This window comes from Pyrenophora tritici-repentis, chromosome 1, assembly GCF_003171515.1.
Source record: "Pyrenophora tritici-repentis strain M4 chromosome 1, whole genome shotgun sequence".
Lineage (NCBI taxonomy): Eukaryota > Fungi > Ascomycota > Dothideomycetes > Pleosporales > Pleosporaceae > Pyrenophora > Pyrenophora tritici-repentis.
In genome coordinates this window covers 3,559,716-3,572,245 of record NC_089390.1, presented here as the reverse complement: position 1 = coordinate 3,572,245, position 12,530 = coordinate 3,559,716, and the positions used below count along the sequence as shown (strand labels likewise).

The window sequence follows — 12,530 nt, the reverse complement described above, 5'->3', positions numbered from 1 at the left end:
ATGAAAGTGAACAAGTTGGCATACCACGTCACGCGATATTTACGGCCAGTTGGGCCGGGAGAGTTGTTGACCAGATCGATCTTATTCCTGGCACTGGCATGCGGTCTACCGACACCCTTTGCCTACACTGTGGCAGAACTCTTCGATCGTATGGAATGTCACACTTGAAAGGCGATGGCTCGTTTCAGTACGACTGCAATCACTGCAAGACTAGGAATCATCAAGGACAACTGTGCCCAAGGTTGTGGCTATCTCATTCCTTCCAACGCCGCCACGGCCTGCAAATGGTCGTGCAACCAAATATCCAAGTGCGCCCGACACCAGGAGACCTTATGTTCATTGCATGCGACTATCCACAGTACAGAAGCTTCGCTGCTAGTGTGATAACAGCTGGCGAGAAGAAGGGAACGGAGCCGAGGAAGCGTCGAGTGCCAGAAGAGCATAGCAAGTTCGAAGAGCTGGCACAGAAGCGTAGGCAGAAAGAGTACGCTGACTTAGAGGCCCGAGTGAAAGTCATCGGGGGGTTAGCTGCAGAGACAGCCGGAACAGTTGATCTTCCTTTAGGCTGTAGAGAGCAAAGGACTGAACAAGGCGTTGGCTGAATTCTCATAGGAAAAGACACTAGAACCTATCAGTTCATCGCCACAAACCTCCGAAAGCGATATAACAGACGGAGGACTCAGCGTGGATGCCTTGTTAGAACAAGCCTTACAGGAAGAAGCGATGCTCTACCGGATTAAAAAGTGGAGAAAAGAGGAGAGAAGAGAGAACGGGCAGAGAAGAAGGACTCGAGGGGGCAGGAGGAACAAATAGGAATAGGAGTAGCTAGAGTTAGTACGGGGGATATTGGGAGGCGTCGAGATCGCGTACTGCTTAGTCGATCTTGAGGATATGGGAATCATTTGGGATGATGTGATCCCAATACTCTCTCCATGTTGTACAACACAAATCACTTTGACGTAGATAGTTCCTCCGTGGAATCACATACACGTCTCATAGTGCAAAGGTGTATCAGATGATTGAACGAATCCGTAGATTTGATTCCTGCTATCTGCCCTCCGCCAAAAAAAAACAATCGCTCAAGAAAGCTATGAGCCATGGTTCATAAATGCTCAGATCAAAGAAAGTGATAGTCATGTTTGTGAGGAAACCAGTCCACCCAAGAAAAAAAAGAAGAACAAGAAGTGAAGTGGTGGTACCAGAGGTCCGAATGACCCATATACACCTTTTTATCTGCGCAGCTGAATCCCCCGTAGCATGCGTCTAATGTGCCCTAAGAATGTGAAAGAAAGAACGAAGGATGAAAAAGGTAGGACGAAGAAGAAGTGTCTAGGGAACAAGTTCCTAAGAGGCAAAAAAAGGAAGAAAGCCTCTAGGAAGAGAAGTCCCTAGGGTGATCGCGCTTCTTCTGTGCAGAAGCAGCAACAGCGGCGAGTTGAACACCAGGAACAGCTTGGATAGTCTTCTCAGCCGGGTGCCAGTAAAGGTCCCACTGAAGCAGATCGTCATTGGCGTTGTACAGCTGAGTGCCCTTCTTGCCTGCGGGGACCTGCTTGCTGTTGTCACCACCAGTGACCTTGATGTTGAAAGCCTGGGGCCAAAACTGGCGGTTCTTGACGGGGCCGTTGTTGTGCACAGACATGACCTCGGTCCTGAGAACGTAGTTTCCACTGGGGATTTCAGAGGGGATGGTGACGGTCTGTGTGTTGCCATTGTTGTAGAAGATGTCGTCAGTGCCCCAGAAGCCGGATTGCTCCTTGGGCTGGCCTTGGGAGTAGCGACCTTTACGGTAGTCGACGAGGGCATTCTGATGAATCTTGAAAAAGGACAGGGCGGTCTTGTCGACCTTGGCGCAGTCGCCGTTGCAGGCGGCGAGGTAGGTGGCTGTCCAGCCGTGGTGCGAGCAGTCCCAGCCTTGTTCATCGGAGCCGCAGTTGCCCTCGTGGTGCCAGTGGAAGGTCACGTCGGAACCGGCTGGGGCTTCGGCAGTGTAGGGTGAAGGAGAGGCGTCCTTGTGGGCGATGATGTCGGGGTGGTTGATTTGGTCACCGTAGATGGGTTGGTATCCCCAACCCTGGTTGGTCCACCATGCAGGCGACTGGTTACCGGGGTCAACCTTGGAGCCCTGGTAGTAACCGTCATAGGTCTTTCCTCCGGCCTCAAATTTCTTAACAGCCGTGTGAGCGGCCGCGGTAGAGATGAGAGCAGCCAAAAGGGCGCCGGTCTGGAAGATCTTGGACATGGACATGATGATGGGTATAATGGTAGTTTTTGGATGGAGAATTTTTTCGAAGAATTTTGTGTAAGAAGTGCGTTTGGGTAAAGAATATGAAGGTAAAGAGTTGTGGATAGCACCGGGCTATGAGGAAAGAGTGACTGTCAAACGACTGAAGAAAGAGTGAATGTGCTGACTTGAGCTGGAGATGCAACAGACACCGGGGACAGCAAGCTCTTATGAATGCTTTCCGCGAGGCCAGGGCAGCCCTTTGCCAACATCCAGACCAAATTCCCGGAGGCGCCTAACTTTCCGCCCCGCATCTCCCGAGGAGAATCAGGAGGGGGTTGCAGTGTGGCCTCTGCTGGGCTCTGACGTGCGGGCCAGCTGACAGTCAACAGCGCCGGCGCCCCACGAAGTGGGAAATGTGTGCCTGACGCTAATGTAGGTACAAAAACTACTCACTTAGTCACAAGGGGTTTGCCCTGTGCCTTGAACGACCAGACTGCTAGTCATCTGAACGTGTGTGTAAAAGGATGCCTCCGTATCCCATCCGCCCCGTCCCGCCGCAGCAGCACACCAATACCGTCACGCCCGCTGACGGTGTCTTAGCCGCATCTCCCTCAAGCAGAGTCAGACGAGGGTATTTCGAGCGTTTGCCCCCATCTCCTAAGAACAACATGTTGCTTTCCAAGATTTTGGGTGGAGCTCGGAAAAGACCGACATGACCCTCATCAAGCAGTATGACGAATCACCGACCCTGTGCGGCACACTGTTTTCACGCTTGTCGTTGACGAGGAACCATTTTCGAGCGGACAGATCACCGCGCGGCTGATAGCGCCTCTAGCAACAGGGGTCTTTACGGGCGCCGGCTGCCGTGCGATGCCGCTGTTTCAGCCACCAGCTCTAGGCCAAAGGGCTATCGATAACCAGCCTATCGACAAGAAATGATCGTCTCCCAACAGACGCCGGACGCATGCAGAGAGAATCAATCGCCGCTGCAAGGAAACAGCCTGGCCGTCTGAGGATACGTCGTGGAATGTTTCAATACATACGGGGTTAGCCGAGCCTGCTGATCGAACATGTCCAAAACTGTAGTAGTTCAGGGAGACAGACTTCCGTCTCTTTGTAATACGAGTGACTAGTTTAGCAAGGCCTACGGCCCAAGTATGTTCGTGCCCTCGCCTCTCTCCGTCCACCACGGTCCAGAAGCCGTATACGCGGTTGGCCGATCGCCGAGTTTCTACGGGGAACCAGTCTGAATGAGGCTCGATCTCCTACTGCGGGCCAATCCCGATTTGACAACTCCGGGGAGCAGTATTCCAGAAGCAACCTGGAAGCAGACTTGAAAAACCAGCAGATGTGCGCCTCATCAAGCCATGTAGACGACATAAGTGGTTGCGTAGAAAATGGAGTTGTTCTTTACACCAAAATGTGGAGATTGTGCGATTGCTTTTCCCTGTCCCTGCAGATGCCGTCATAGACGTCTGTGGGCGTAGCGCGCAGTGTACGGCACTAGGCCCAAACAGGCCACAAACTCCCCCAAGAGTCATGCAGCATAAGTTGGAAGAGGGGGATGGCTCGAAACCACTTCAGCCTTGTGATGGTTTCCGCTTAGCGTTCAGTGTATACAGAGTTTGTAGACTTGTGCCGCAGAGTTACCCGTATTGTAGCTTTGCCTATGCAACACAGACACACTGGCAAAACAAACTCCAGACCATAGCCGCTCCCATCATTTTCGTAAGATGCTTGAATTTCCTTTTTGCCAAAGAGCTGAGAATACAGATATGAAAACTGCCAAACACCCAAAAAGAATGTACAATATTTGCAATCTGTAGACTTGCTTTGCTACTGAGTTTGGAACTTAGCAATTGCGCTAAGCGTCTTGCTCTACTTCTGACTTGTGCGAGCCCCCGGTCTTGATTCTTCTTACTGGAATTGCATCCTTAAGATCCGCATTAGGCATGTCGATCCCCTAGAACAATTTCCCCATACACCGATGTTCTTGTTCGACAGCCTTGGTATTCATAGTCGGTATCAGTCTAGCACTCAGTCCATATCGGCTCAGACCGTACACTCCGGTTCGGGCACAGTGTCAGTCGGGGCTATTGTGCGGAATTGTTTTGTTACGCGTGGAGGCAGCATTTTGACACGCATAGCTCCTCGAGATCTATCGTTGCCCAACATAAAGCTCCCGTCTGGAGCCTGGCGAATTTGAGACAACTGCGATCTACCAATGGCTATTGGCTTTGATACCTGATTGCCCATAAAGATGATATTCCCAGCGCCACCGCGATTGCCACGCGCAAGTGCACTTATGTCAATAGAAACTTTGCGAGCAATGAACGAGTCATCTGTTCCGGCATCGGAAATGGTATCTTCGCTTCTATTGTCTTCGGCGTCTTCCAGCTCATTCTCACTATGCGGTTCAACCTGCTCATCTTTCGAACTTGCAACTGCCCGAACTGTAGCCCAAACAGCTCTACCCAGACGAGACACTTTCTTATCGTCTTCGCTCCAGTTCTCATACAGCTTCATAAAGCTGACAGGCCCGGAATTCATCAACATCATGGTAGGATTACAATAATCCAAGAGCTTGACTAGCTGCCTATCGCCAACCCATGACTTGGCACCAGTCTCAGTAGAGATGGGTTCTTGAATTATGTGCTGTATAGTCTACCAGGCAACCATAAATTCAGGCGTTGTTTCCTGATCTGCAGAGTCCATTAAAGAGTCGAGAATGCAAGCCACTGTCATTTCAGGAGATTTCAAGTTTTCCGCGTGACCCTGGAAGGCAGTTTGACTTCTCAGCTTTGGCAAGATCTTATCCCAGATGTCAGTGCATGTAGATATCATGCCCAACCAATCGAAGTGCAAGTCAACTTCATTGGCTAGTAGCCAGTAGCGAAGCTGTTCGAGCAAAGACAGTGGCTTTCGCTACAATTTAATCGAAGTCATGAACTCGGATACTTCATAAGTGCCTTCTGGTAGATTCCCCTGTCGGTCCAACATATTCTGCAAATCAGGCTTGCACACCAAGTTGACTAGTCTTGATATCCACTCATGGGCCTCACTCGTAGTGTGTCTTTTTGCTAACCGTTCAAGCAACAACATCCCAAGTGGGCTTCAATCTTCAATACAAAGAATTTGCTTTGCGTCCATGATCGGGTCCTGGTTACGTCGGTTGCGCGCCAGGTTTTGAACCGAATAACCACGTCCAAAGTCGAACTTCTTGAGAGCGTCGACCAGGGTCTTGGGCATCTCCCCAATGAATAGCCTGTCTTGCCCATGAAACACATACTCCATGTCAGGCCATCGCGGTGCGCTCGGAACAAGCATCTTGCTTCCAGTAATGTACAACCGGCCCAAGTACAGGATATCAGCTGCTGCAGTCTCCATGACTATGGCTGTGCGACGCAATTGCAATTCCAGCTCATACTTCAGAAGTCCGCAGCGGATAGGGTGTCTACTCAAAACTGCTAAACATTAGTCTGAACACTAGGAAGAAATGGAAATACCTGAACTCACGCCAATTTTTACCATTCATCGTCTTCCGAGTACTTCATCACTTTCTAGTTTATCCAACCTCATCCACCGTATCCATCAAGTCTGCGTAGAGCCGATCGATCTCAGGTCTTTGGTTTGTGTAGAGTCGCTGGTTGGCGCCGGTCTTTTGGAAATTCAGAGCCACCTTGATAACAGTGGTCTGGTATTCCCTCAGTGGCTTTGCAAGCACTCCTTTATCCTCCATTAACTCCTTGATGTCTAAGAACATTTGCATTGCCAATGTTGCCCATATTTGCATTTCCTTGGATGACAGCATATCCTGAACTCCGCGTGTCGCTTCGCCAAGTCCCCAATTCGGTAAAGCCTTACTGAGACGAAGTATTTGGACCCAATCCAGTACCTCCCATATATTCGGGTATGACGCTCCTTGGAAGCTCTTTCGGGGTAGTGACGTTTTAGAACCATGCAGGCCAGTCTGGAAAATAAACAGATAAATCTTCATGTCAGTGTACGCATAACTCATGCAGAACGTTCTTAGCTTGCATCATGACATGCAGGTAAAGTTCTCATAGAAGGCTTGAAATGGAGATCGATCTGGTCTTTGCTATCGTTGAGCACTCTATGGGCACGATGATAGAGCAGTGCTGGAAGTGTTCATACCGGACATTCGTCGGCAGGGAACCGCTTCGGTCATTTGAGCATCTGGTCGAATTGATTCTCTGCTGATCGTACAAGATCAATGACTACGTGTGAAAGGATCGCCCTGCGTGTCATGCCTTCTCCTGTTTTTTTTTTGGCACTCGTCCCATTAGCGTAAGATGTACCTTCGGATCTGATGGACATCTTGGAGAAATGCCGCAACAGCAAAGAAGAATTCATCCTCAAGATCGTCTTCGTCATCCTCGATCGGAATGAGTTTGACTTTAGGCAATTGCCTGTCTTTAACCTCGACTATCAGCTCGTCCAATGGGACTGTCTCTTCTACTGTGAACCCAGTAAACCTGTTCTGGACTCTGATATGGTCAGAAACCAACGATGGTCAGGTCACCAGAGGTTTATGAAGTTCAGAGGCTTCCTGAAGTATGCCAATAAATTAAGAGTGTCGCTTATTGCTCGCATGATCGCTGATGTGCTTCTCCTCAAACCACTTTGCGACCCTGGTCCGAGCCAGAACCACTCGATCAAAAACTCTCTGTAGTGCTGGAGGTACATCGAGCTTTGGCTCGAATGAAGCGATTGACTTGGCCATTCCCAGAAACTCCGATACATTCATAGGATGTTGGGCATCAGTGCTTGAATCCTGGGTTGGCTGGGTCTTCTGCTCTATCCCCGTGCCTTCTCCCTGCGGCGCCTTCTGCTTGGGAGGTTCAGCTACGGGCCTCTCGTAACCGCATTGTCTCGCGGTCCACGCCAGACAGCCGGCGATGTACTCGGTATCCTTCTTGTATTCACGGTATGTAAATGTGAAAGACTTCCGATTCAGCACATTGTCCTCAATAGCAGAGTTGCTATCAGTCAGTTCAGTCAGTCCGGAGCTCTCTGGACTGACTGAACTGACGTCCTGAGGTCACTGAACTGGACTGGACTGACTGCCAAGACTTTTCAATTAAACTAAAACTGACTGACTGAACTGACGTCGCCGCGGCCTGCGGACTGACTGGACTGACTGAACTGAGTTACCTGACGTCGAACTGAGATAAATGCTCCTGTACTTTTGAGATTTCTTCCTCTGATAGTGTGCGCGCTAGCCCAGAAGCTGAAGTAGTTGTTGGCTGTATACCAAGCCTCTTCCAGCTCTTCAAGCTCTGCAAAGCTGAAATAAGCTCTGGCTTCATATGGAGTCTCCGGGTGCCTAACATGTCGCCAAGCTCGCTGAAAGTCCGCTCACAGTCTGCCGCTGCTGCTGGTATTGTTAGGACGTCAATAGCGAACTTTGAGAGTATAGGGAACTGCCCAGCAACTGACTCCCAGTATAGAAGCGGATTAAGAGACAGCCAATCCTCCTCAGCTAACGCTGGTTGCCGCTTCCATATCTCATAATCAGCAAGGCTTGCCTCTAACTGCCGTGTGCTTTGCTCAATTGACGACTGTAGAAAAGCTGATCGCGACGTTGAAATCCCTAGCCGGGGCTTCTTACGCGCGGCGTTAGTGTGAGCTGAAGTGGCTGCAGAGTCCTTCCGCCCCTGCCACATGCGCAGGAATGCCCGGTGGTTATTGTCAAGCCAGCCGTCGCGATAGTGGACACCGTCACGGGCAGTGACATGGGTGTCAGGCACCTTCCAGAGCGCTGAGAGGTGGTGTTTGTAGTGCGGGTGTAGTATTGTAGCAGTGTAGTAGACAGGCGCGTTATCGAATTTTGCGTAGTACTCAGCAAGCTTACAATGCGCAAGGTTAACGTTTGTAATAAGATGATCTTCAGGCGCATCTAGATCTTCGTAATTTACATCCTTAAGGCGGTCTTTGAGAGCCTCAAGCTGGTCAAGAAGCCACTCAAACGTTACTAGAACTTCCCATATAGCGCCGTGTCGGCCGTGTCGGCCGCGACCTTCAAGTAGCCGTGTAGCTTCGGCAAATGGCTCAAGGAGTCGAATGTATTCTGTTATTGTCGCCCAGTCCTTGCGTTTAGACCCCCTTCGCGTATATATAACCGTGGCTGGGCAGCAGGGAGCTGCTCACGATTCTTCCGGCGTCGTGAGGTTGCTGTTGCAGCACTATGCTCCTCAAGTTTACACTCAATATAGCCATCGATAGGGCCGTGTAGCTCAGCTGCACGGACAAACGTGTTGAAATAGCTATTCCAGCGTGTCTTAACAGGCTTCACAAGCTGCCGGATGTGGGGTGTAACACCTAGAGACTCTGCCTCCTCGCACTGTAGGCGCTCTAGTAGTTGTCGAGTTTGAGGCGTACAGATAGACGCAATCACGTCAAAGAGGACGCCAACAGGACCGTATTTGCGCCACTCATCCATGTACTTCTCCTCTTCCTCAAGGTGTGCGGCTTCATTCTCGTACGCGCTACGGTCTTTGCCCCAAATTACTAATTGTGCGCTTAGGTTGAGTATATGGCAGCAGCACCGCAGCCGCCGCTCGCTTGCGATAAAGCCAAACTCCTCTGCTAAGGACTCAACTGCAGTATCATTGTTACTTGCGTTGTCAAGCACAAAGTACCCAACCCTCGCGTTGTCAACGCCAAATAGCCGAAGTATGTTGTTGCTGCAGCGCAATATTATTGCCAGTGTGCGCCGTGTAGCTCAGGCAACCCAAGCAGGTGGTCAACTAGCTTGCCCTCGCTGTTAAGGTAATGTACGCAGAGGCCAGTAAAAGCATACTGCCCACCAGTTGAAGTCCAGTTGTCGAATGACACGTGTATAAGCGACCGGGCTTCGCGAAGGTAGTTGGCAACAGCTAGTATGTATGTATTGTACTCAGTAATATGATCGTGGAGCGTTTAGTGGCTACGCCAAAGGAGAGCTTCGGCTAGCGGGCTCACGGCCGCAATCATGGCTCGAAACTGCGGCGTTTCTATTACGCGAAGGCTCTGGTTGTCCGCGACTACCCAGTCCTTCAGCGCGTCCTGAAATCGAGAGGTTGAAAAGCTTGCTGCTATCTCGTTTGCTACCTCTTGCGATACTTCTATCCCTTTAGACCTCATAATATGTACTTGGGACTTTGCGAGCGCGCCCATAATATTGCCCTCCCGGCTAGCAATTGGTACAGGTCCGTTAGGTCCGTGTGAGTGTCCAGGCTTGTTGCCTGAGAGGTGTCGGCCGGCGTTTGTAGTGCTGTCAGCCTCGTAGCAAGCCTCCTGCTTCCGTCGTTGATGGCAGTACCGGCAAAGCCAGTAGTTTTTCTTGTACTTGCGGTGCCAGACGGCCCAGCCGTGGCGGTAGATCCAGCTTTTTGGCCCACCGCGACTATTACGCTCAACCTGGCGCCGCTCAAGATACGGCACACGCTTAAAATCAAGCCCGTCGTAATTGTCGTCGTCGTCGTCGTCGTCGCCGTCGTTGGGGAAGTCCGCCTGTACTGCCAAGGGCTCATCAGCCTGGGCCTCGCTCGCAGTATCGCCAACAGTAGGCGCGTTTGATAGCGATGGTAGAGGAGAATTGCGCTTGCGCATTTAGAAGGCGGCGAAGGCCAGAATTAGAGGGAGAAAGACATGCAGTACACCAACTCTAATTATTATGGCAACAGTAGTCTAGCTAGCGCGGCTTCGAAGCCGCACTAAATGTGGCTTTCACAACTCTAAAATACTGCTTTAAAAACAGCTAACGTCAGTCTAACGTCAGTCAGTTCAGTCAGTCTGGAGGCTTCTGAACTGACTGGACTGACGTCCAGCTGCCTCAAGAACTGACTGACTGAACTGAGTCTTGGCAGTCAGTTCAGTCAGTTCGAACTGAGTTACCTGACTGATAGCAAGTCTGCTCAATAGTCGAGGCCATGATTAGTTAGAGGATAGGGAGACAGAAACAACGACTGTTATGATGATATGACAATGAATGTTTACAGAATTTTCAGGGGCGAAGTGGAGGTTAGAGTTCTACGTTCCCAACTACATAGGCAGCTTGACACCTGGGCATCACTGGACGTGACTAGCATGACACTAGACCTCATCGGGACATACATACCCCACAAATTATAGAAAGTACTGCTGCACACAACGAGACTAGGTGAGCCACCGGAGATCTCATAAACCACTATTCCGATGGCCAATACATCTCATTTTAAAACTACCGCTTAGCCCTCTTACTATCTCTCTCGTCCTCCTCACTATCATAATCCTTATAAATCCCCACCGGCTGCGTCTTCTCCCACGCGCCTGTAAAGATAGCCTTCTCGCCCTCTTTCGGCGCATACTTGAGCAACGCTTCCCTGGGATCCTCATCTCGCATATCGCTACCCTCAATCTGCTCCATGACGTACTTTTGATCCGGTGTCGACTTGGCGAATGGCGTTACTGCAGGTATATGCGGTCTTCGGGGATCCCTGGATTTGCCTGAAGCGGTAAGGCCAATGGTGGGATGCCGGGCAGAAAAGGAAGCTGCGTTGCTAGAAGGGTCATGGGCTTCGCCGGCCATGCCGAGTGGATCCATGTCTACGGTGAGAGATGGATCATCGTCCAGATGGCGTTTCTTGGGTGCTTTGCTGAGGATTGTGAGGGCACCGGCGTTAGAGAGCTTGGGGTTGAAGAGAATGGTCGATTGACCGTTGGCAGAGCCTGTGATGATCTGGTTGATTTTGGGATGCCAGTTTACAGTAATGAGAGGAGAACCTGGGGTAACTGGAGTAACCAACTCTGGTCGGAGTGTTGCTGGGTTGAGGATATGGAGATGGCCAGTCTCGGATCCAGTGACTATACATTGCGAGTTCGGCGCAAATTTGATGTTCGATGTTGGGTACTGAGAAGATGTCGAAGGATGTGATGTCGTGTTGAGAGGTGTTTTGAACTTCCTTGTGTCCCACAATTTGATGGTGTCATCTCCACCTCTTGTGATGACTAGTCTCCCATCGGCACTGATGTCCAAGCCGCTTGTCCATGTATCCTTTACATGCGCGTCTTTGATCTCAGCAGTGGGTCGATGGTATGGCCCTTCACCGCCCCACATGACTAAGCTTCCATCTAATGCTGCAGAAACAAGCATACTACTCCCACCATCAGCAGCCGCACCCCAAGCGATAGCCGTCATCCTAGTCATGCCTGCGCTACCAGCGGCCCTTGATTTGTGTACAATGACCTCCTCCTGCTTCATTCGCTTATTGACATCCCATATTCGCACTGTACTGTCCAACCCTGCAGTGGCGAAGCGGTTGCGATTCGTTGGGTGCCATGCGGCGCTTGTAACCTCCGCTGTGTGTCCCTTTGTGTTGTGCTTATCCCTCAAATACATATCACCCTTGACGAATTCTGAGATGAGCTCGCCATCCCTGTTGAACAGTCTCGCCTGTGATGTCGCGGTAATGCAAATGAACTGGCCCCCAGAGTGCGGACCAAACAAAACTTGGTGTATCGAATGCGACTCGGCTGTCTGTGAAGCGTTTGTGGCAAATGGATCCACCGTCTTGAAGGCACGGATGGTATTCGGGGTAAGCGCACTGAGATCGTGCAACTTGATGGTACAGTCGTTACTTCCTGTCACTAGGCGTGTTCCCGAAGTATCAAGCGCAATCGTCGTGACCGCACGGTCATGCGTCTTGATAATCACCTCATGAGAAACCGGGTATTCGTCCTCATCGTCGCTCATATCGCTGCCGTCGTCCGAGTCCTTTTCGTCGTCCGACCCATCATCTTTCTTCCCCGCTTTGCTCTCGTCCACAACTTTCCTGCGCGCGCGCTCAATCTGCGCCTCGACGTTTACCGATTCATCTTGTTTCCCAAACTGGCTAGGTAGGTATTGCTTGAGAGCCTCGTCATCATTCGCTGAGAAATCCATTATCGTGGTGTATGCATAGTAAGCTGGCCTTGCTTACTGTTGGCGTCGCATAAGAAAGTTCGAGGTTGGAGCTGCAATATGACGCGCCACGCTAAAGCAGCGCGCCCGACAATTGTGGGGCAGCCTTCACCTCATTCGGAAACATGTTCGCTGCCTCTTTGGATGTCACCACCTGAGTGACATAAGATACTTGACATACTAGTGTACAGAGGCCACTACAGTCGCCAGGCATGCCTATTAGGTGTTTACCCTACACTGTCAAGTATTTTATGACACCCAGGTGGCACTACACGATGAGCCTTGTCACTTCGCTAGTATCCCTTGCTGCGGCCAACACCCACATCAAGTTTCTGGGGTTCAGATGGTTGGCCCCCAACA

The 12,530-nt window shown here is 50.7% G+C and overlaps 6 protein-coding genes across 6 annotated transcripts; 1 reads left to right on the top strand and 5 right to left on the bottom strand.

Moving 5' to 3' along the window:
- Positions 1-1,372: 1,372 nt before the first annotated feature.
- PtrM4_014200 (Glyco-hydro-61 multi-domain protein) lies at positions 1,373-2,248 on the bottom strand (the record flags this gene model as incomplete). The annotated part of the gene is made up of 1 exon (XM_001931336.2): positions 1,373-2,248. The coding sequence occupies one exon, from the start codon at positions 2,246-2,248 to the stop codon at positions 1,373-1,375; it is 876 nt and encodes a 291-aa protein (XP_001931371.1).
- Positions 2,249-4,279: 2,031 nt separating this feature from the next.
- PtrM4_014190 (uncharacterized protein) lies at positions 4,280-4,786 on the bottom strand (the record flags this gene model as incomplete). The annotated part of the gene is made up of 1 exon (XM_001931335.2): positions 4,280-4,786. One exon carries the CDS (start codon positions 4,784-4,786, stop codon positions 4,280-4,282), a length of 507 nt encoding a protein of 168 aa, XP_001931370.2.
- A 555-nt stretch (positions 4,787-5,341) lies between these two features.
- PtrM4_014180 (uncharacterized protein) lies at positions 5,342-5,614 on the bottom strand (the record flags this gene model as incomplete). The annotated part of the gene is made up of 1 exon (XM_066103133.1): positions 5,342-5,614. The coding sequence occupies one exon, from the start codon at positions 5,612-5,614 to the stop codon at positions 5,342-5,344; it is 273 nt and encodes a 90-aa protein (XP_065965335.1).
- A 178-nt stretch (positions 5,615-5,792) lies between these two features.
- On the bottom strand, positions 5,793-6,224 carry PtrM4_014170 (uncharacterized protein; the record flags this gene model as incomplete). The annotated part of the gene is made up of 1 exon (XM_001931334.2): positions 5,793-6,224. The coding sequence occupies one exon, from the start codon at positions 6,222-6,224 to the stop codon at positions 5,793-5,795; it is 432 nt and encodes a 143-aa protein (XP_001931369.2).
- Positions 6,225-6,557: 333 nt separating this feature from the next.
- Positions 6,558-6,920, top strand: PtrM4_014160 (uncharacterized protein; the record flags this gene model as incomplete). Its single annotated transcript, XM_066103132.1, has 1 exon — positions 6,558-6,920. The coding sequence occupies one exon, from the start codon at positions 6,558-6,560 to the stop codon at positions 6,918-6,920; it is 363 nt and encodes a 120-aa protein (XP_065965334.1).
- Positions 6,921-10,451: 3,531 nt separating this feature from the next.
- On the bottom strand, positions 10,452-12,152 carry PtrM4_014150 (WD40 repeat protein; the record flags this gene model as incomplete). Its single annotated transcript, XM_001931333.1, has 1 exon — positions 10,452-12,152. One exon carries the CDS (start codon positions 12,150-12,152, stop codon positions 10,452-10,454), a length of 1,701 nt encoding a protein of 566 aa, XP_001931368.1.
- Between the last annotated feature and the right edge of the window lie 378 nt (positions 12,153-12,530).